Consider the following 21,622-nt stretch of genomic DNA (forward strand, 5'->3'; position numbering starts at 1 on the left):
CTTCATTGTCACCGCCCCTGAATCGGTGGGACCCACTGAGAGGCACATGTTCACTCGGGCGTGTCCGCGGATCAGCGTTGCCATGGCGATTGCTTTTAGACAAGCACTTCGGTGTAAAGTTTAAAAGGCAGAGCAGCTGGTTAATCAGACTCTTGCACGCTCTACCTGACCGGGCTTGTGTAATTGGACACGCTGATAAATTGGATCAATTGGGACAGTTTGAGGTTGTGCGGAACACAAATATGGATTTTTTCATAGGAAAACCGCAACACAAAGCCCAACTGTTCAAGCGCTTTTGTGATTCTTGTAATGAAAACAATTGGCGCTATGCAATTTCTCTGCCACTGTGCAAACTTACGTTCCCACATTTTCTCATTAGACAAGAATTCTGTTTGATTAAGCGTCATTTACTGACGATCCATAACAGTAGGCGACTTGTGGTATACTTGAGGGTTTTGCTTTTCTGCTTTCAAACAAGATTAAAAACGTGATGGTTGTAAACTATTCCAGTAAAATCAGTTGATTTGCAAACGCGAACGCGCAAAAAATAAGTATTTTGTTTGCTTTTCCAGCTTACAAGAACATTCAAGGAACAATGGAAATGGTAATCCCTAAAAAGAAAAAGCCCTGCAGCGGTGACCAGGAAGAATTCGTGCTGAAGGTATTTAACATTTGATCCAGAAAAGAAAATACGGTGACAGAAACCTGTAAACGCAATAGACTGCTCGCACATTTAAACTTAAACTGTTCAAAAGTAAATAATTTCCACAGTACAGCTACTGATTTTCGTTCTTTTAAAAAAAATATTCTTGCAACGAAAACGGCAAAATCGTGAGTGACGTAACTGTGACTTGTTAATGACGCAGATACGTGGACGCGAAAAGTTTGAGATCATAAGAAAAGTAAAAGAAGCTCTGGACCTCATGGATCACGTGAGCAACGAGCAAATCGCCGCCTATCGAAGAAAGGAGGATGAGGACCAAGGCAAACAGTACGTGAATAAGAAATGAATAAGAAAAACGGGCCAGACAAATTGATATGCTCATCGGTTAGGGCAGCTAAGTCTCGAGGTCAACAGAGAGAGGATTTAAATTAAGTGCATTGGACCATATAGCAACCAATCAGCACCGTTTTAACTTCCAAGATTTCTTGGAATTTAAGACTCTGGGTCAGACTTAGATGTAACTCTTTATATATTTTTCTTGCTATCTTATGTACAAATGAGTGTAGCGCCCAGTAGCGGATAAATTGTTTAAAGTAATAACCGCACGGGGGCTAAAAGTGCTGAACCAACTTGCATGGTGTTGCGTGTGTTGTAAATGAAATTTTGGTTTTCCGAAAATCGGTTTTTATTTGACATTTTTACTTTGTTGTTTTTCGAGTTCCCACTGAGTTTTGGTGGCTCTTTGAAATTATGCTTGTTCGTTCAGCACTGACGTAATATTGGAGTAGAGAACAATCAGCGCCCGGCGCCGTTTCGCAATTGATCGGCGCTTAATTTCAAATGGTCATCAAAACTAATCATGTTTTTTATTTTATTTTGTTCCTCCCCCCACCCACATATCTTCGGTTCCAATTTTCTTTTTTCTCGTATGTCATTTGCCTCCCATTTTTCTTTATCCCAACCCATTTTCCCCCATGAAGTTTTAAAATGGAACCTCAGCTGCCGATGAAGGGTTTTCCCCGAAAGCCAGCCAACTCTTCGTCTTTCTGAGTCACGTGACGCAACACGTGACAAAAGCAGCCAACCGGGTTGCGTCGTTTCACGCCGTCGTATGCGCGTGGATCACATTCCTCGTGGTCGAAGAGGAACGTCCAGAAAATCTCAAATCTTTATTTCTGTTGCCTGTCTGTGTCGAACGCACACTGTGCGTGTTCCGAAGATAATGTGTCGTTTTTTATTTTTGTAGTTCCGTGCATTTTAAGCGCACGCATGCTTTATTTCCTGTATTTTCCCAAAGAGTTAATGTATCCACAACTGTAGAACTTGCAGACGCCTTTCTTCTTTTCTTGCCCTGAAAGCCCGTGCCTTCTCTCGTCCCGTTGCCCCAAAGAAACTTCATTACAACCAAGAGTTTAATTGCCTCGGTCTAATCAAGCCACTAAACAACCTTACGCTATAGCCTTAAAATTTCCCAAGCAAGTTCAAATTGGACGTACCGAATCAAGCCTTAGCATTGTATATTGCGCTTGCAAAACAGTTATCCTTACCGAGAGAGCACGTACCCGTTACTGCCATCACTACCAATGCTGACTGATATAGAGGCTACATTGAGTCCTAGGTCGACTCGCTGCTAATACCACCAATACATACATGTAACTATATGCGGTAAAGCACAGGCCTGCCATTCCGTTTACATGTTCATGTGCACACGTAAGCTGTGCAGAAATCACTTTGAGCTGTACATAGTTTATTGCATAACTAAGGCGCGTTTTTAACCCGCCCATCACGTGGATCAAAACTGCCAATCAACGGCGCCTGTATGGTCGCCAGCACCCCGACTCGCTGTCTCAGCCCACGCCGGCTTTCGGTAAATCATACGCCGCCAAATTTTTGCATTTCTCCAAGGCTCCGTTTCGCTGCTAGCACGCCCGACCCGAGCGTCGGGACAATGGCTTTCACACGCACAATCATATGCCCCCGTAGAGAGTTGCCTAGTCCCAACTAATGCACCCTTAAACCCACCTACAGCCTCTTTACCAAAAACACATACAGAGACTCGCGTAGATTTTACACCTAAAGCCTGGGCCTTACAAAGAGACCCGTAGTTACTATTTTCTATTAGTAGGTTTCCTACGTACTGCTTTTCTCTGTAGCCCAGTAGTTCGAAGGCGGTGTATCACCCACTGTGCGCATACGACGTGAAAACAGTGCTTCCCTCGCGCCCAAAACAGCGCAAAATATTGTGGGAAACACCGTATTGTTTTATACAAGCGCTGTTGAAATCTATGACGTACACAAGTATGCTGTTTAACGCAGTATTTATAGATGTTTGATTATTCCATTGGTTCCGACGTTTTTCTGATATTCCGTATTTATCTTTGCACGTTACTTTACCAAGAATCAACGTGTATTAAATGTGTTTAGTTAATTTTTGTCATGGTAAATTGTGCACAACGAACACATTTGAACAAAAAATCCGCCCATGGTTTATTCACGTTTATGCGATCAATTTGTTGTTACTTCATATACAATTGTGTGGGTCATCTCAACTTTTTGTGGCAACTATTTCATTATGAAGTCATCCGTCCTCTGCTAAAAGTCTATTTGCTGGTGCCTTTTTACGTGTTTGTGTCATACTGTACGTAAATGTGGATGTTTTTTTTTAAACATTTCTGACATTTCAGTTAAATTTTGTCGCTTTTGCACACACAAGCACCTTACTTGAGGACACAATTTTATGTTGGTTAATAATTAAATTTGGACTTTCGTAGCAAAGAAACTCAGCACGTTAGTATACGCGGTTCGTTTAATTACACCAAATTGTCACTTCGGTACCGTAAACTGCTTATTCATATAATCTGGTGAACCTGTTGTCGGATGCCTTTTGTTTTCTTTGGCGTGTTATTGTAAATACGAGTCTCCGTGACGTCACGTCAGCCTTCACTGTTTCGTGTGCTGTATTTATGACGTCACACCTTTCGTACACTGTCTCTATCAGTTGCGCTTTTTTTTGTACAAAAGCAGTTTTGCGCAAAAATAAAGTCTTTGATATAACAACGCATATGTGTTACTTCGACGTTGGCGTTATCAGCACTTTTAGTCCTTGATGTTGTTTCTTCACATTCGGGTAGTTAGTTGGGTATGACAGGACAATGTAACTCCTGAGGGACGATCTTCATTACACTTTTAACTGTCTACAGGAGCCCGTGCCGAAGTTCCAGCTCCGACGAAAATCGTCCAGTTCCACAGCAACAAAACGAGAAGCAGTGTGGTAAGTTGTCCTATGTTTGGAAAATCATATTGTACAGTTTGGTTGTTTGAAATATTAGAGACTATTAATTTAACGCGTTTTCGTTTTGATCCAAAAGTGAGATAAATACAGGTTTGTCAACATACCAAAAGTTCACGTATTTAGCACCTAAGTTTTAATTTAATCGTTGGTTTGTATATACATACTAGACCATTGCTCTCCTTTTCGGTAGACAAGTAAAATATATTTCATACCTCTGTCGAAACAACCAAAATTTACAAAACATTTTAATGTACAGATTTAAGGGTTCCAGTGACGTCCGTTTTCACGGTAGCGGATCCTTTGTCCGCCTCCGCGGCCCCAAGCGGCACCCAGTCCTTTTCGATGACCCCCACCCACTCGAGCCATCCTCTGACCGTGACACCCACCGGGGAAGTCCCGAATGACGTAGCTGGTTCGGTGGGATTCTCATACGTGGATCAGCAGCAAGCACAATCGAGCAGTTTTCCGTCTTCGAGCTTTTGGAACCAAGGTGTCGGTGCAGGGTTTGATGTTCCCGATGGGCAAAGCGCGAGAGAGGGACCTAAGCTGGAAAGGTGAGACACGGCGCTGTGATTTCTTCGATACTGACATTGCCTATCACTGTAGGCGGAAAATACTACTACACCGGGTCACAAAGTTTTCGACAAACTTGATCCACGTATAAGTCTGTTCAAAATAGAAATATGTGCGAATTTTGATGGTTAGCTGTGTTATAATTTGAGTTGAAATACTACATTAAATAATAGCATTAATATTCTCACAGATTTCTATGTTAGATAGGCTTGTGTGTTGATCAAGTATGACGAAATCTTTGTTACCTTGTGTAATAGTATCTTACACTAGAGGCGAAATTTGTGTATCAGTGACAACGAACACGTTGTTAACAACGAAAGACGTGGTCGAGAGTGATCTGATATTGGGTCGAAATCGGCCATAAAGCTGACTGTATACTTCTGTCTCAAATCTCCATGTGGTAACATATTCATTTCACTCCATGATTTACAGGCAAAATACGACGGACAGCCAGCGCTTTATGAATATGCTGAACGCCATTCCTTCGTCGCTAATTAGGGAGGGCAGCGGCTTGTCAACCATCTCCAACAACAGCTCTTTGAAATCTGGTAAGAGCAAAAACATTTTATCCGTTACCTTTGATAATATGCAAAAAAAAACAATTTATTGATCAGGCGAAGGAATTTAACGAAAGCTCTTGTTTTAAAAAAAATTGGTAAATCCGTGTTTTTTAATGTTGTCAAGCAACATACCTGAGAAGTGCAGTTTGCTATTATGCGTAACCCTTAACAACGATATTTGTTGGTAGGTCTACCCAACGCTGCCCGTCACGTGACACGAGTTATGTTACGTCAGACGATTTCGGTGAACCGTAACGCGGGGGAATTCCCACAATCAGTCAACGACGATAACAAGGTAGTTTGCAATGCTAATTTTTTTTATCTGGAGCATTGTCGCTTTCCATTCTTACAAGTACGTTTCTGGTGTGATTGTTTGTTTTCTAATCTTTTTTCCTATCTGTTTCATCCAGGAACCAAACGCCAGCAACTACAACATGCCTGATTTGGTTGCTTCCAGTGACTCCACGTTGTGGATGGGGAATGTTAAAACTGAAAAAGTTGACGAGGCGACGATTTGTGGCCAACAGAATGAGACCAACGCCTCCTCCAACTTGGAGTTTCTTTAGCGTCTTTTTGAAAAGTTTTCCAGGCGTGAAAACGTTACACAGACTCTGCCTAAAATTACGGCGTTTCCGTTTTCTTGGCTTGTTGCGTTATTTGGAGTTTTTACGTGATTTATTATTTGTTGTTTGAGTAGCAAGTCAAATTTGTCGGCCTGAACGCCTTACTTCCCTCCTTACCTATCGTTAAAATAGTTGTTTACATACATTTATACACTTTGAATAATGCCAAACACTAGGTATCTGCTATTTGTGGAGCTTATTACCATTAAGTTTCAAGTTGCGTAACAAGCATCAGTTTCTTAAGTTCCACGAATTGTTTTTATTTTTTAAATATAGTAATGACGTCATCAATTAATTCCAAAATAATGTGAGTGTCACAACTGAATTTTCTGCCGCAAATTTTGTGTTCGTCTAGACCAGTGTTTCTTAACCTTTTTTGGATCACGAACCCCTAAAACATTCTTTGAAAAGCTATGGACCCCTTTGCAAGAAACACATTGCAAATGTCGAAAAATTCGTGGACAGCGAAACCTTATGGACAGAGGAAAATACGTGGATTTTCGGAATAATTTTATTTCGTTTCATGGACCCCTTAATGCATCTTCTCGGACCCCTTGGGGGTTCATGCACCCCAGGTTAAGAACCCCTGGTCTAGACTGAGTTTCATTGCGAGCGGCGCTTGCATTCAAAGGCCCCTTTGTGGTAAAAAGTATAGATTTTATAGGCAGACGAATGCTTAAATATCTTCAGGTACACTTATGTTCTGTTAAACTTGCCCACACGTAAAGTTCCGTATCATTTTGTTTGCGATAGCTGCTCGTTCGCCCATCTTAACTATACATAAATCCTCTGCTAGCTTTCCTACACCAGCAGGCTGCTTGCTTCTCTGTGCTCAATTTTTCGTCCCTCTCTTTCATTTGCTTCTGCCTTTCACCCGCTGCTGCTTGTGGTCTTTTTGCCAAAAGCTCCTTTACATATTTTTACCTTTCTATGCCTTCGCTGTACAGGTGTGAATGTTTGAAGTTGTCCTTTTTGTCCAGTGTACCCGTTGAACTGCTGATAATGTAAGCAAATAAACATACAAGAAATACCCTGCACAGACACTTTGAAAAGTGTCAACAAAAATATATGTATGGCATAAAAATGTAAGAAACAAATTTCCCATGTGCAAACTTAGCATAAGCTAGAATATTGGGCATACTGAGCAGACGTTTTAAACGCGACCTTTCATCATCAGTATACGGCGTTCTAGCTATGGTCCTCTTATTCAAGGTTAATTATCTCATCTTAGTCAACCTGTACAAACAATACGTTCATACGGCGGAAATAAAATTCGTAGGGCACAAACTGGGATAGAAATGCAGGCAATGTGGGTGACAAAAAACTTACACCGGACAATTTTATAACGTTAGCATTCACTTTTATTTATGAGTGACAATTACATATTTGTTTACATTAACAAGAACCAAATTTTCATTCAACTTTCCTTACATAAAATAATTTTTTAACACAGTTTACCGTTTTTCGCTGTAGCGAATTTTTTATTATAGCGCGGGAACTTCAATAAACACGGCAAGTTAAGTGAAGGTTGTGGCAACATTGTGCACTTCAGACCGGGAGTAAGAAATGACAACCTTTTTTCATAAACGAGGGGTTGCATTACAACTATGCATTTGAAGGTAAATTAAATTTGACCTAGCTTTTTGTGTGCTTCTTTGTAAATTCCCAAATACCATCTTATTGTAAAAGAGAGGTAATTAAACAATATGGTCCAAAACCCTCCATCATAAAAGGAGAAACAAGTTAAACACAATACTCGTCATTTCAGTCTCTTTCATTGGTTTATTACATATTTTAGCATGAGAATATGTATTATCAGGTATTCAAAGTAATAAATTCACATAATCCATTTTAAGGTGAATGTCTTATTGGAAAGTATGTAATTTGAATGTTTTGTTTGTCAGCCAATAGTTACACGGATTAGCAAAATACTTTTCAGTTAGTTTTTTTTTGCAATGACATTTTTTTCCAATGTGGGGTGAATGTTGTATTTTACGGAAATGTGTATATATTAACAAAACAAACGTTATACAAAATTTATTTAAATATTAACACATTTAATGTATGTATTGAGTATATATGTGATTTATTGGCACACCAACTTAAACAATCAAATGTTTTTATATATGAACAAAGAGATGTGTGTGTGCTTTTAGGTAGTTTCGTTGCATTTTTAACCCAAATCGACTGAGACCCATGGTTTGAGAAGATCTACTTTATATATACAATGCAAACTTGTCAAACAACAATTATCAAGCTTTCAAATGTTAAAAGTCTTGATAAATACACAAGATATATATTTGGTTTTAGAAACATATAAAGGCGGATTCATTGTTTACAGTTGTGCACTTTCGCTTTGTTCTGATTTCTGCTGACTTCTGGTATTTATCAGGCCAACATCATTTGAACCACTCCTGCTGTTGTTAACAGTTGTGGATGTTGCAATGAACCTTCTGCAGCCAAATGTTTTTAAAACTGGATGCAGCCAAAGATTTCTTACACTTGGATTTCTAACACAGTTTACCAAAAAGATAAAAAATCCCTGAAAAAGTTAAAGTAATTTTTTGTAAATATTTCATGAAACCATTTATTTTATGTGGGAGGTATTTATACCTGTAGGGAATTAACAATTGTAAACAACCATGCCATAATTTCCTGGTAAGTCACATCTTCAGCTAGAAGCATCAGAAATCCAAATATCCATGTTAAGCCCATCATTGATATTAGTGTAATGGCCACCATGAAGTCCTGTGAACTAGTTCTTTTTTGTGCAGAAGAGCGGATCTGAAAATGATTTGTAGATGTCAAGGCTTGCTTGAATTTAGTAAATTTACATTGCAGTGACTATGTGAAAAAGGTACAAAATTGTGTAGTTTAAACTTTGAAATAACTTAATAAAGGGCTAAGTTCCCAATAATTTGCAAGCATTATGTGGACAACACCTTTTCCTTTTTGCAGGTTAAACTGGTGAACACGGTAACAAACAAAACCAAGTTGAAAAGGGTTAGCAATCCTATTGGCAGAAGAAATCCATAATGCAGAGAACCAAGATGCACCCAACACATGTGTCTTGCTTGATACGATGATATGAACAAGTTGTCATCTGGAAAACAGCAACTACTGAAATTGTTTCATTAAGTTTGATAAAATAAGGGTTTAAATTTTTGTTGATTATTTTTTATAGAAAATATTTTTGTTTGTGATTTTGTGCAACTGGCATATTATATACCTGGCCTGTATCTTGGAAGATCATGAACCAATATTGCAACACATGCATTTATCAACACAATGAGAAAGGGAACCAAGTATGCAACAATCACTGAAGAAGTTCGAATTTTATCAGATGCTGTGCTCATCACCTTAAGAAAGAGTACATGGTGAGTGTATTATTATGTATTAAAGTAGTTTGGTCTTGCCTTAACTACAGCATTGTATAAATCATAAGCGTTAGCACTCATCCAAAACCATGTTGCGAGCAAAAAGTATTGCAGAAAGGCTGTTGATACGTAACAGCCTGTTCTGTTGTTCACGTTTCCAGCGCTTGTCAAAAAAATGATGTTCACCACAAGAAGACAGAAACAAATGTTTAGCAGAAACAGAGTAGGCTTCTTTATTCTCAGAGCCCTGTGAGTTAAAGTTATGTTGTTAATTTTACTGAATTTCTATTGTTTTTATCTTGTAACCCTACTTGACACTGCCGTATATGACCAAAGTAAGCACTAATCCGACTATTGATAAACCACATCCGATGTAAGTTGCAACGTGAAGTGCGTGAGCTGATGGCAAGACCACTGATTTCTGAAATGTGGTATGAGTTTAACAATGCTAGACTTTTTGTGTTATTTTAATCTACTCACAACAATCATAGCAAAGTGACCGAGTTGGTGGCAGTGAAATCGTGGATCTCCATCTGGGCCACTAACAAGTCTGCATGTTTTTGGCACCCAACGAAACATTTTTTGGTCCAAATTAACACATTGAGTTCGAGTCACTTTCTCCTGTTCAGTGTTTAAATTAACAAGTTGGGAACTAATTGAGATTGTGAAGGCGATTCACATATACCTTCAACAGATTTGATGGTAGACGAACGCTTCCTTGGCGTGTGGTTCGGTTGTTAAAGATGATGGTGACCGTTTGTTTGGTGTTTGATACACTGAAGTTCTTTATACGAGCTGTTATCACCTGTAGCAAGGCATAGCTACAACACAGTGTCCAAAAATTGCTAATAATAGCTTAATATTGTTTGTTGGCGTAAGTACCTCGCTTGTGTCATCTTCAGCCGTTGGGAACAAGGCATTAGTCTGATGAAGAACGAATGATACACGCACTGGACGCTTTGCAGTGTTGCGCTTTGCACGTCCGTAATTCGAACTTATGGACATTGCTGCTTGTTCTATCAATTTAGCCGGAATGACGAAATTGATTTGAGGTTTGTAAGCAACACCCGATTGTAGTTTAGGAGCGAAAGTGGCATCAAAATACTTTCCTGCTTCGGGCATTTGTTCCTCAACCTGAGTCATAAACATGTTGCATTCTTGTGGATGCTATTTTCTCTTTTTACCAAACTTTGATTTCAACTTTAAGTCTACCTGCACTGTAATGCTCTTGGTGATCAGGGTAAGAGATGTTTCGTTTCCAGGCAACAAAACGCGGTCTGTAAAATCTTGCAAGACTTTTAGCAAAGTCTTATGTTGTTCCACTAGTTTTCTGCATAAAGGTATTGATTGGTACTTTTTACGGTTGTGCAAAAGGTTGTATTGTTTCTACATTGACCGTGATTTTTACGTAATGTAGTTCCCTTTTGCAAAAAGTAATTTTGAAACATTCATAAGAAATTTCGAAGAATTTTTCCGGCATGCTGACAAAGGTAACATCATTGCGGTAACTTAAATCCATATAATTTCTAAACATCACCTATGCATATGTTTTTTACCCAGAATCCTATTCATATTACCAGTTGTTGTCAGTCAGTACGTTGAAACACTTACTGTGAATGAACTTTATCGTTAGGCAAGGATGCCGGCACTTTGTTTGTGACTAAAAGCGTATCCAATAAGCTCTGTCTTGTGATCTGAATATACAGTTTTCTTTAAATTCGACTTTCGTAGCGGAAATATTTTGGCTACAAAAAGCGGTGGCAAATGTGAAAAACTATCTATTTTACCTGCACTTTTGTAGGATCTTTCTGGCTTAATTGAAGCAATGTGCTTGCCACTGCCGCTGTTTCCTCCGTGGTTAAGTTAACAGTTGACGATGACGTAAGTAGTTTTAGGTCCGTAATTCGTATGCTCACTGATTCAGTGGTTGCAGGTAACTTAAAGTTTAGCGAAATGGTTCTGGTGTGTGTATTTACCACTATCTGCCCATGATATTCGACAACAAATTGATAGCAAGGTAGCTTCATCAAAACAATCTATTATTTTCATACAACTGAATGGATGTTACCTGCAGCGCTTTGGACAGTATCGTGGACAAATTTACTGAACATGCTAAAACGTGGAGTTTCTCATAGGTAGCCACGTTGGAATCTACTGTGCCTTGTGTGCAAACTGCTGACGCTATTGATCTTCCTGTAAAACAGAGATCCGTACTGTGAATATCCTCTTTTACTCTCTTTTTTAGATAAGTTGAGACGAATTGTTAAAAATGTCCCATGATGTTGAGCACTACTAAAAAAAGGGGTTGAACTGCATGCACTTTTTCATTTTTTCTTGCTTTACTTTTTGTGGTTTTGTTGCGTCGTAAACTAAACCAAAACAAGAAACAAAAACAAACCATTTCGACACTTTTCGACAGAGTTTGGCGAATCGCCGATACTTGCTCGTCCGAAGGTAAAAGCTTTCCCAGTAACAGAATCATAACCTGTTCCATTGCAGAATGCTGCGGAAAATTTTTGATTAAATTGTGTGTGGACTCGCTGATGTAAAAGTTAATTACGTTTGCATGTAATTCCATCGCCTTCGTATTTTTTCAGACACATACAGGTGTATGTTGAATAGTCGGCGGAAGGTTTGCATGTTGCCAAGGTGTTATGGCAAGTGGCACACACGTTTGATGGTATTGTAGCTGCAAAAGCAGAAATCAAAAGTGATCAGAAAATGACTACATGCTAAATTCGTCCATTCAACTTGCTACACTGGCAGGCCAATAACTTCGGAATAAAATGCAACATTTTGTGACAACATATAATAATTTGCTATGTGCTTACGTGTGCAAAATGTTCCATCGCCGGTGTAACCGTCTAAGCCAGTGGCTCCCGAAGTGGGCCCCCCTGGGGGCGTTTGCAATCGTACGGGGGGCGCGGAGACTGAATGGGCGATTAGGGGGTGCTTGGTGACATGGCAATTTTTTTCTTATAGCGTAAGTCTGTGTTTCCCAACCGGTGGTACGTTTACCACAAGTGGTATGCGACCTCATTCCAGGTGGAACGCGAGCACCTTTCCGTAATTTTCTTAGCTCTTACTTGGTGGAACGTGCGTTCAGCGCATTCACCACTCTTTTAGACGGAAAAAGAAATCGTCTTGATATCGACAATTGAGGAGACTTACGATTGTTTTTGTCCGACATGTAACCTAATATTGAGAAATTGGTGTCATTGCACTAACCTCACCCATCGCATTAATTAACAAGCAACAAATAAATTCGTTGTGTTTTTTGTCTGGTCTGCTGGGCGTTGTTAAATGACTCGGGTGTTTGGGTGGCGGTGCGGAAAAAAAGTTTGAGAAACACTGGTCTAAGCATTTGCACGAGTAGCCAGAGTTATCAACAGAAGGTGTGCAATTTGCCAGGTTTTGTGGCAGTTGGACCGCTGACATATGTGCAAGGTATGTGGTATAATAATACCCATAGTCTATTGCCCAAAACTATATCCTTTTGTTAAATTGTGTTAAATGTTCTCATCCTTTTAGTAAATACTTCGTATCACAGAGCTATACGTTCGTGTCCTAAGGAAAGTTTAATGAGGACTGCACTAGTGTTTGAAAAGTCCTGTTAGGTGTTTTTTCTTTAATTTTCTTCGTACTAACCTTCTTTATAGCGTAGAAAGAACCCGTTTCCATTTTGATTCGAAAAAGTACGAAAAGTGACAAACACAGTCGTTGAGCTATGAAAAGATATATTGTAAATGCTTTGGTTGTATAGTGACAAAACTTCTCCATGGTCGTTTAAAATCTGGAAATCCAAAGACAGCTATAAATGTTTAGTTTGTTAAGAAGTTGTTTTAAACAGATCTGAAACTCAAATTATCCAATACTCTATCATACATTTGCAGTATAGACCTGGTATATAAATTTTTTGTATCGCAACTTTTGACCTTACCTGAAATGATCCACTTCCCATGAGCGACACTTCTGCAATTTCGATAAAGATTTCTCTTTTCCGCGTTGAGAAAGCGATTGTCCAATTACATGACAAATTCGGAAGCTGATTGTATGGATATCCTCTTGACTTTAGTTCCTGCCATTGCGTGGTGGCAGGAAGATAGCCCCCACAGTCTCTAATGTCCACTTTAAAACAAATAAATTTAGCTAGTGATTAGGCTTTTATTAAAATATTCGAAGTAATTGACAATTATAAACTAAAATTCAGAGCAAGCTTTAACTTAAGTGCCGGTTTAAAAATTTTTCTTACAATCCAAGGATTGGTTTATTATTATTATCAAAAATGTGAGCAAATATAGCCGTAATGTTACGTCACTAGTGAAGACCGTGATAAGGTTTTCAAATGCTGTTGGCTCGCTCCTCTGGCTTCTTAATTACACTTGCTTTACAAGTGTTATACCTGTCATTACCTATATCCTATTTGCTTGCCACGTCAACCGCAATACACTAAGAGAAAAGTACTATGCTAATTGTTGCAGCAGGAAAACAACATAGGCATATTAAAACGAATGAGTAATGGGTAATATGGTTGGGGCCTTCTATTTTTGTGAGTTAAGTACTTGTTACCTTGTTCCGTTGTTACGTTTGCAGAAAAACGACTTCGTCTGCTGTCACTTTTTGTCTTAAAGTAGATGCGCACAAACTTGTTTAAAGGCAATGTTTCCTTTAAAAATGCGCTGACGTTCTGATCGGAAAACTTTCTCCCCTCGTTGTACAGCTGCAAAGGTAGAACCAAGCTCTAATTACCAAGCAGGCACAAAAAAAAATTACCTCTAACTTGTCTGATGCTTGTAGATTTAATTGTAGAAAACGTAAATTTATATAGTATCCGTATGAAAACGGATTTAGTAACCATCCGCAAGTACGATTAGGTTGTGCGAAGTTTGGAAATCCTTCCGATGAAACAATGGTGCTGTTTCCGACTGTTATGTCGGACCCACATCTTGTAACTAGTAGAAAAAGCATTTTAGAAAATTGTGTTGACCATGTAAGATAGACAACTTGCAACAATCAGATGCAAGTGTGTGGTCAACAGGTTTGAAACTGAACATGTGATTGACTGTATACTAGTGGAAATCATTGTACGCTTTAGGTTAAAGAAGTCAATTACTGTTGTACATCTTTCTCTTACAGTTTGATCTGATCCAATACGGTAAAAGTGCAGCTTGAAAACTAGGTTTTACCTTCTTTGATTTCTATCTCAAATGGTACAATTCCGTTGATGTTGTTTAGAGTTAAATAGACAGTCAGTTGATTGCTGTGCGTTACGATGTTAATATCCTTTGTAGGTCCGTAGAAGTCTCCCAGGAGTTTGTTTTCAAACAACTGCAAACAAGGTTTACAGGTTCTATGCAAACCACAGAACTCAAATTATCAAATGACATGTAAATATGCAAAATCAGTAGGCTGGTTACGTCATTTAGAAGTATTTTGGTCAGAAAAATATTAGAGGAGTGAAAGAAATGAAATTTCTACCAGTATACCGAATGTTTGTTAGAAAAGTATTATGCAACATTTTCAAACATTATGTTTATTTTACTGTTAATTGTAAATAGCCCTTACCTGTACTCGCACGTTGCTTTTAGGGTTGGAAAAAATATTAATTATTTTAGTGTGTATGCTGTTCGAAAGGTTTGACGGCGAAATCTGCAAAAAGCAATTGACGCCATTCGCGTAAACAGCTTGCGACGCGAAAAGGTTTAATATGTTCTTGACTTCTCTCACGTTTCCAGTGAAGTGGCAATCTTAAGAATAAACAAATATATATTTTCCTCATAACCATCATGGTTTTATCGGTGCCTATGCCATAATTCATTGTATATTGTTCTTAAGCGTAGTTGCTTTTTTTCGCAAAATAAACATGATTTGATTTGATTTATCAGTGACCTTAACTATGGTAGTTGTCCCTCGTGATGCGACTTGGTGACGACATTTGCAACGCGGGACGCTACTTCAGAAAGCAACGACTTACCCATCTTTTTCAGATAATAGAGAATTAAGAAATGTGTCATAGCTACTGAATTGAAGCTATAATAATAACCTTGTAGGGCTAATGATCCATTAAAGTCAATGTGTTGTTTGGCAGTTAGATTTAGCTCTAGAAATACGACAGCAGTTCGAACTCCGAAAAACCTCATCGCCTGCCCGGGGCTCACTGTAGCCCTGAATCCACGCACGTCGTCATAAACCTGTTGTAAACAAAATGTAATTACCTAAATCATTATTTTTCTCATTAAAAGAAAAAAATGAAGTGTCCACCTCAGAATATTGCCAAATTTACAGATCTTCCAGAACTTACTTTCAGAACAGTGGTTGGTGAAGAAGTGTTAGAAACCTGCAAATGCAGTGTTAATAACGATCTCGTGTCAATCCACCAACCGCAGAAAATTTGACTCTGGTTAGTCACTGGTATTTCGCTTGAAGAGAACACGCCATTCGTTTCCAAAATAGTGCGACCGCATCTAGGAACTTAAAAGCATGCTGTGGTGTTTCGTCCTAAATATACAAGAAAAGAAATACTTACCTTCTTTAAACTTAAAGGTAGCAGCATAGCCAGAGTCGTATAGATCTGCTGGAGTCTCATGTACGACCAGTTTCACATTGTCTATGGGTTCACGGAGCGTGAGCCACCTTGTAATCTACACATAAGTTATTTAAAGTTCGTGAAAGTTTGGGTTACATATGGAGGCAAAGTTAATTTGAAAATAATTTTTTCATAAAGACCAACCTGAAAGACACGGCGTATGTTTGTGTTAGCAAACTTGACCACTTCGATGTACAAACTTTTTGTACGATTGAAGTTAATTTTCCAACTGCAAGTTCGCATATTCACCGGAGTAACATTCGGCAAACCGTATGGGTAAGCTATGCGTTCGGTGGTGTTGGCCACAAAGCTACCTCCGCAAACTGTAAAGTTTCACAATTTATAGCAAAACTGTTGTACAATCGAATAAAAAAAGTTAACGCTGTAACAGTTTGAGATTTACTACCCAATGTTCTACAACATAATGAGCAATTATAGTTTACCATTTCAGAATAGGCATCTATATTATATAGCAATATAGTCAAGCGTTAATAAAATACTTCTTTAGCTCTGCTTTCTTGAATTGACTAATGTCGTATTTTCTTATTGGTTCAAATTGTATGTTTGCTATGTTTTCTGCACCAGTGACAGACATACCTCGAGTTTGGAATTCGCCAGTAAAGCTACTGCCCGAAGGGATATGATTGCCCGTTTTAAAGAATATTCGCATCACGCTAGAGAAGACAAACAGTTGGTGTGGAATGGTGTTGTTTAGAGTCAGTTGATTTGATAGGGACTCGTCGTATATCTTGATAAAAAACCCAAGTGCGAAAAGGTTTTGCCGATAATTGAACAAATATTCTGTCTATGTAGATATAAAATGTCGATATACGTTGTTGTGTGGCAGGGATTTTGAAACTAATAATAAAACCTCATATTGGAAGGCGACATCCTCGAAAAAAACGAAATGAGATCGTGATGGAGTGTTTTGTGCACTTGTCGTTTTGCTACATACTTGTATACTTACCTTAAAGATGGTGTTGTTCTTTTCCACCTGGAAGTTAATTAAATTAAAAACCATGTTTTCGTCAAACTGTTTGATGGAATAATGCACGTTCCAACCACACAAAAGGTTCGAATTGGCGTTTTGGGGGTAGTTTGGTGATTTGATAATTCCTGTTGTAGCGTTCGTTGAGTAACCACAAGTCGGTACTGAAGAAAATACCAAAAAATTAAACTTAAATCTTTGAGTCAAATAGCATATGCTAGAAATATAGAAAGGGTTTTGGTCAATATGAAGCAACGTCAAATAACACGTCCGAATAAAATTGTATGAACCCTCACATTTATACACAAGATCTATATCCATGTTTAGTATATTCTTTCCTTTTATCTATTCTGAAGGTTTTATACGTTTATTGTCAGCAAAAACAAATAATATTTACGACTTACAAGTTTTAAGGTAGGCTACTAAGTGTTAAGTTCCTTACTTTCGATGAACTCGATTGAAAAACCAGTGAGCTGCAGGGAACGGGCAGTGTATACAATGTTTAAAGGGAATTGATGAGCAATTATTTCATGCACAGGTTGATCGTAGTTGAAAACTCCGAGACTGCTAGTGTCTTCAAAAATCTTCATGTAACAAATATCATATGTGGTGTTCCTGTACGCTCGCAATTACATTTGGGAATCAGGTTTCCAAAGAAAAACACTTTTATTGACAAGAAGCCTACTATTTCTAGCCATATTTAAGAAAATCCTTCTGATTACACAACATTCTACTTGGGTGCAAAGTATCTGGAGTTAAGTAGTCTAAATAAAAAAGCCAAAGCTAGAATGCTGTTTATCATAATGCTGGTAAACGTTTCGAACTCATAGAGGGTTCATCATCAGTACTCAAATGAGCAGCTTACAAAAAGCGTCAAGGTAAAGAGGGGAAACAAAAGACAGAAGGGAACAGCAATTTTTTTCCCAGAAGAGGATGAAAACAACAATCTACGATTCACAAAAAATATGATTTTGCTTGTACTTGCGTTCGACTGCAGCATCCAAGTGTATAATTAGGGTGTCCGGACACCTTTAGATGTATACTCATAGATGGTTGTGTAGGTGTGATTGACACTCGACACAGAATGTCCCGAGCCTTATAGTATGGAAATCCCGGCGAGGTAACAGTTTGAGGCGTGGCCGTTGCTTTGAGAGTCTTCGTGCAAGCTAAATGTTGTTTACCGTTTCGGAAAAAACTTTTGACTAGGAATAATTCATGAATTATGCTATGATAGCTTGCGTTTGCTGGTTGCGCAATGGATGAGGTTTATTTTAAGAAATTGTGAAAACGAAGGCAATGCTTTAAATAATAAATGATGGCACAGTGCCAGACTTATACATGTAACTGGATTGGTTGGTTGTACTGGAAATAAAAAATCTTTATGTGGTTTGTAATGGTACCAAATTCGAATGTTTGTCAGAACTTGTTGTGTTCGAAAGATAAATAATCATTCATAACAGCTTGTTGGCATACTAATGTTTCACTACAACTGGAAAGTCTATATAGACAACTTGGTCGGTTACGAGGCATTTTTGTCGGTCAGTTTGTTTATCGCTGACCAAGTAGTATCCTAATAGGTAAAAAAAACTTGACAAGCACCACCACCATGATATATCGATGTAGACATTTTACGTTATTACGGTACAAAACTACTCACTTTGATGGGAGTAATTTCCACTGAAAGGCATGCCGTAATCTGGCCCGCTTTCATAATAAACTCGTAAAATGGAGTCAGATACAAGATCCATGTACTGGGGATGGGTGTTGAGATCACTTATGAGACCATTTTCATCATATACCTGCATTAAAAAACGCCATAGTTCTCTGTGTTCTTCTTAGTTTAAATTAAACTTTGATAGGTTGTCCAGACAAATTAGCCTTATTGTTGTAGTGATGCCACTTTTCTGGAAAAAAAATAATTACATGGTCGTGACGTTTTACTTAGGTTTTAAAACTATCAAAATTTGAAAACATCAACTAACTATACTTTTTTGTTTTGACCTGCAAGATTCCATTTTTTCCTCTTCCAGTTTGCAGCATGTTTAACATAAGTCGAAACACTTTTGTTCTATCTTGACCTGAGGTCTTGTAAATAATCCATCCGCATTTCACGTTGGGTGGTGCTGGTTGTGGAAAATTTGGTGAGGATATTGATCCGTTTAACATTGTACGACTTTCATAGCCGCACCTGTTAACTGACAAAATATAAGTTTGGGTTAAATATACAAACAAGCACGTTGGTATGTGATTCTCTACGTTTTTGTATGGTTTGTGATTCTGCCACGATTGCTTAAGGTTTGCAGTTAAAACCTGCTTTGGGCTTTACAGACAAATGTTAGAACATTAAACAGATCTTTTCGTTTCGTAATCTCTGATTATAAAGAGCACGTTTGTAAGTTATGTGGGTAGCCGTAAGAAAATGACAACAAGCACCTTGAGAGTAAAGCAGGCGAAAGCCCTTAATAGCGTTTAAAATCCGAACGTCAATCCGAGTCGCGTTCAACACAAAGCTTAGATTGTTGTAAATCGTGGCATATCCTTGCGAAATAAACATGGGAATCGAGGGTATTTGAGCAGTCTGGGCGTCGATCTGCAACAAATACTCGTTTTATTTTCATTACCCCAAATACAATTCATTGCAATTTATTACTCTCATGCTCCCGGATTGTGCATTCAGTTGGACAAGTTTTATATAGACGCTTTTGCTGTTGTTGGCGGCTGTGATTTTCCATGAGCAAATATATCCATGCTTGTATTGCAAATAGGGGAATCCGGGAGAGGTAAGCTCCTGGTTTATGTCCGTAGCGGTGAGATTTTCCCCGCATACTGGTAAAATGCAAGGTGCTATTGTAATGGTGCCTGGAGTCAAGGTTTCAAGGTCAAGGTTTTTGTCTACGTGGTTTCTCTTACCGCTGTAAGTAAATGAAGCATTGAATGCTAAGTTGGAACTTGGGAAATCGTTGGTTTCCATGTACACGCGTAGATATACATTGTGGTAAAAGCTTATATTTCCTGTTACGTTCCCAAGGAACTTTGTCCGATCGTACACCTACAAGCAGTCTTGCAAAGAACTCCGAAAAATAGTGGCAAACGCAGTAAACCGTCTTTTGACACAAGAAGATTTGATACATTACGTTACAACAACACAGCTGTAGAGTCAGGCGCTAAAGTTCTGTTTGTGCTTGACGTAACGACAAAAATGAGTAATTTCATGAACACGATGTGTTTTCTCCGCCCTATCCGCAACAGCACCCGGAAGAAGGGGTTTGGAACTGTAAACTCTCATGTCACGCCAAGACGCAACTACTGATTTCACTCGAAATTATAGACTGTCGATTAATTACAAGATCCAATTAACGATCTCAAAAATCAGTGTTCAACAGTACGTACAGCTTTGGAAAAATTTTATTATACTAAATTATTATGTTTATACGAACCTGAATGGTGTCCATCCCTTTGGTAATAGTTAAGTTCTTGAAACGAACTTTCATAATCTTATTTCCGACACTGGAGGTGACGCGGAAGTCCCACCCGCACTTTGTGTTGGTAGGGACAGAAGATGGAAATCCCGGGGATTGAAATGTTCCGGAATCAATCAAGTTTGTGCCGCATGGATCGACTGCAATGAACATTTCGAAGATTAATTTCAAATATAAATTGCGGTGTAACTTTCTGATATCAACTTGCAACACAACATATGCAATCCGGTAATGAGAAATTTAACATAATTGACTGCAAGGAACATTTTGCAGTTTTATTCTGAAGTAGGTTGTCAAATTTGCTCATTTTAATCTGCAATCCAAACAGTAATGACATCGCCTCTTTAAACCCCGAGGCACACTGTATTTAACCCTGCCTATTAGTGTTGGATAAATTTAAAGGAACAATGGAAAAAACGGTCGGTGACAAATGCACCACAAGTTAGCCAAAAGTTACGTACCTTCCTCATACTGCATTCGGAACGATATTTGCGTTGTAGAAGAGGATGGTAGTACCTCGTATGTATATTGAGCGCTGATGAATCTTACCGAGGCACTTTGATTGTTCACAACGTACCTAACATCCCTTGCTCCCCCAAACACTTGACCAATAAGCTTACCGCCTTCGTTGATCTAAATGTAACTGCTGATTATTTTCCTATTTTCTGCAGAACTTGGTACTCCGCAGTATTGATCAGACTTTAATTTCAACTTTAATTAGCAACAAAAAAGCTACAAGTCCAAACATATCAGCCTTTACCTCCCAGTAGCCGCTTCCTGAGAATTCAACCACGCGAAGGTAAATGTACTTCGATGGTGAAGTGGTGTTGATTACCCATACACAGTTGTGCATGATCGTCTGTGGATCACCGGTGAAGTCGATATTTTGGAGGGACGCAGAAGCATCGAAGAACCCCCCACATGCTGTAGAGCAAAAAGCGCTGTTTATGTAGAGAGTGATTATAAACCACGAAGTTTGTTTAAATTAACACGTAATAAACTTTTGACTAAAGAAATCCTGGCCTCGTCAGTGCGGGGGATAAATAATTTTTTCATTTTACGCACTGTGGTCTAAAATGATTTGCACCCCCTTTAACTACATAAGCTTAAATTACACGTACCTTTGGTGCCTGAAATAAAATATCCTACTGTTAAGAGCATAGAAGTTAGTGCAAGCATTGTTAGATGTCTAACTAACTCAAAAGATATAATCTATAGCTCTCGTTTCTTTGTTCAAATGGTTTGCAAATGTGCAATTTTTTTCTTTGTCACTTCCCTTAAAAGTTTCTCAATAACTTCATTTGCTTGGCTGCACGAACATCGTTCTTACTCAGCATTCTATAGATAGCGGTACATCCGGAGTATTTTGAGGCCAACAATTATTTTGATGAAATGCACGCCAACTGACTGCTTGGTAATGTTGTTTCGGTTGGGCGAGGATAAAGCTCATTCGTTATTACTAAACACACTATTGCGGATG

General features: G+C 38.6%; 2 protein-coding genes across 6 annotated transcripts in view; one reads left to right on the plus strand and one right to left on the minus strand.

The window, feature by feature from the left end:
- LOC145908063 (uncharacterized) overlaps positions 1 to 6,747 on the plus strand; it is a 40,220-nt gene extending 33,473 nt beyond the window's left edge. For all 5 annotated transcript variants that reach the window (XM_082995230.1, XM_082995232.1, XM_082995233.1 and 2 more), the window contains 7 exons: positions 573 to 661; positions 867 to 991; positions 3,865 to 3,935; positions 4,213 to 4,510; positions 4,962 to 5,077; positions 5,278 to 5,384; positions 5,500 to 6,747. In XM_082995230.1, coding sequence (XP_082851356.1) covers positions 573 to 661; positions 867 to 991; positions 3,865 to 3,935; positions 4,213 to 4,510; positions 4,962 to 5,077; positions 5,278 to 5,384; positions 5,500 to 5,655 — 962 coding nt within the window. In that variant the 3' untranslated portion in view covers positions 5,656 to 6,747. The remainder of the gene's footprint in view (positions 1 to 572; positions 662 to 866; positions 992 to 3,864; positions 3,936 to 4,212; positions 4,511 to 4,961; positions 5,078 to 5,277; positions 5,385 to 5,499) is intronic.
- A 919-nt stretch (positions 6,748 to 7,666) lies between these two features.
- On the minus strand, positions 7,667 to 21,386 carry LOC145909428 (cubilin-like). Its single transcript, XM_082996821.1, has 38 exons — positions 21,264 to 21,386; positions 20,903 to 21,066; positions 20,604 to 20,775; positions 20,101 to 20,282; positions 19,574 to 19,712; positions 19,314 to 19,489; positions 19,097 to 19,253; positions 18,665 to 18,858; positions 18,321 to 18,462; positions 17,693 to 17,829; positions 17,106 to 17,247; positions 16,643 to 16,827; positions 16,273 to 16,423; positions 15,820 to 15,998; positions 15,616 to 15,730; positions 15,391 to 15,560; positions 15,133 to 15,280; positions 14,655 to 14,836; positions 14,276 to 14,417; positions 13,863 to 14,041; positions 13,659 to 13,809; positions 13,030 to 13,217; positions 12,738 to 12,882; positions 11,650 to 11,778; positions 11,488 to 11,592; positions 11,158 to 11,282; positions 10,877 to 11,026; positions 10,701 to 10,783; positions 10,302 to 10,419; positions 9,972 to 10,223; positions 9,775 to 9,894; positions 9,570 to 9,710; positions 9,401 to 9,510; positions 9,129 to 9,336; positions 8,942 to 9,071; positions 8,655 to 8,815; positions 8,326 to 8,496; positions 7,667 to 8,254 (listed from the first exon to the last, which is right to left on the minus strand). The coding sequence occupies exons 1-38, from the start codon at positions 21,319 to 21,321 to the stop codon at positions 8,048 to 8,050; spliced, it is 5,808 nt and encodes a 1,935-aa protein (XP_082852947.1). The 5' UTR covers positions 21,322 to 21,386; the 3' UTR covers positions 7,667 to 8,047.
- Positions 21,387 to 21,622: the final 236 nt, after the last annotated feature.

Source organism: Ascidia mentula, chromosome 7 (assembly GCF_947561715.1).
Source record: "Ascidia mentula chromosome 7, kaAscMent1.1, whole genome shotgun sequence".
Lineage (NCBI taxonomy): Eukaryota > Metazoa > Chordata > Ascidiacea > Phlebobranchia > Ascidiidae > Ascidia > Ascidia mentula.

What these genes read in the sequence shown, in the direction of transcription:
- LOC145909428 (XM_082996821.1), bottom strand. Translation starts at nt 21,321, where the DNA reads ATGCTTGCACTAACTTCTATGCTCTTAACAGTAGGATATTTTATTTCA. An exon ending in TGCTTCATTTACTTACAGCG is followed by an intron (nt 19,490 to 19,573) that starts GTAAGAGAAACC and finishes GCATTTTACCAG; the next exon opens with TATGCGGGGAAAATCTCACC. An exon ending in CTTTCTACGCTATAAAGAAG is followed by an intron (nt 11,779 to 12,737) that starts GTTAGTACGAAG and finishes CTGCTTTTGCAG; the next exon opens with CTACAATACCATCAAACGTG.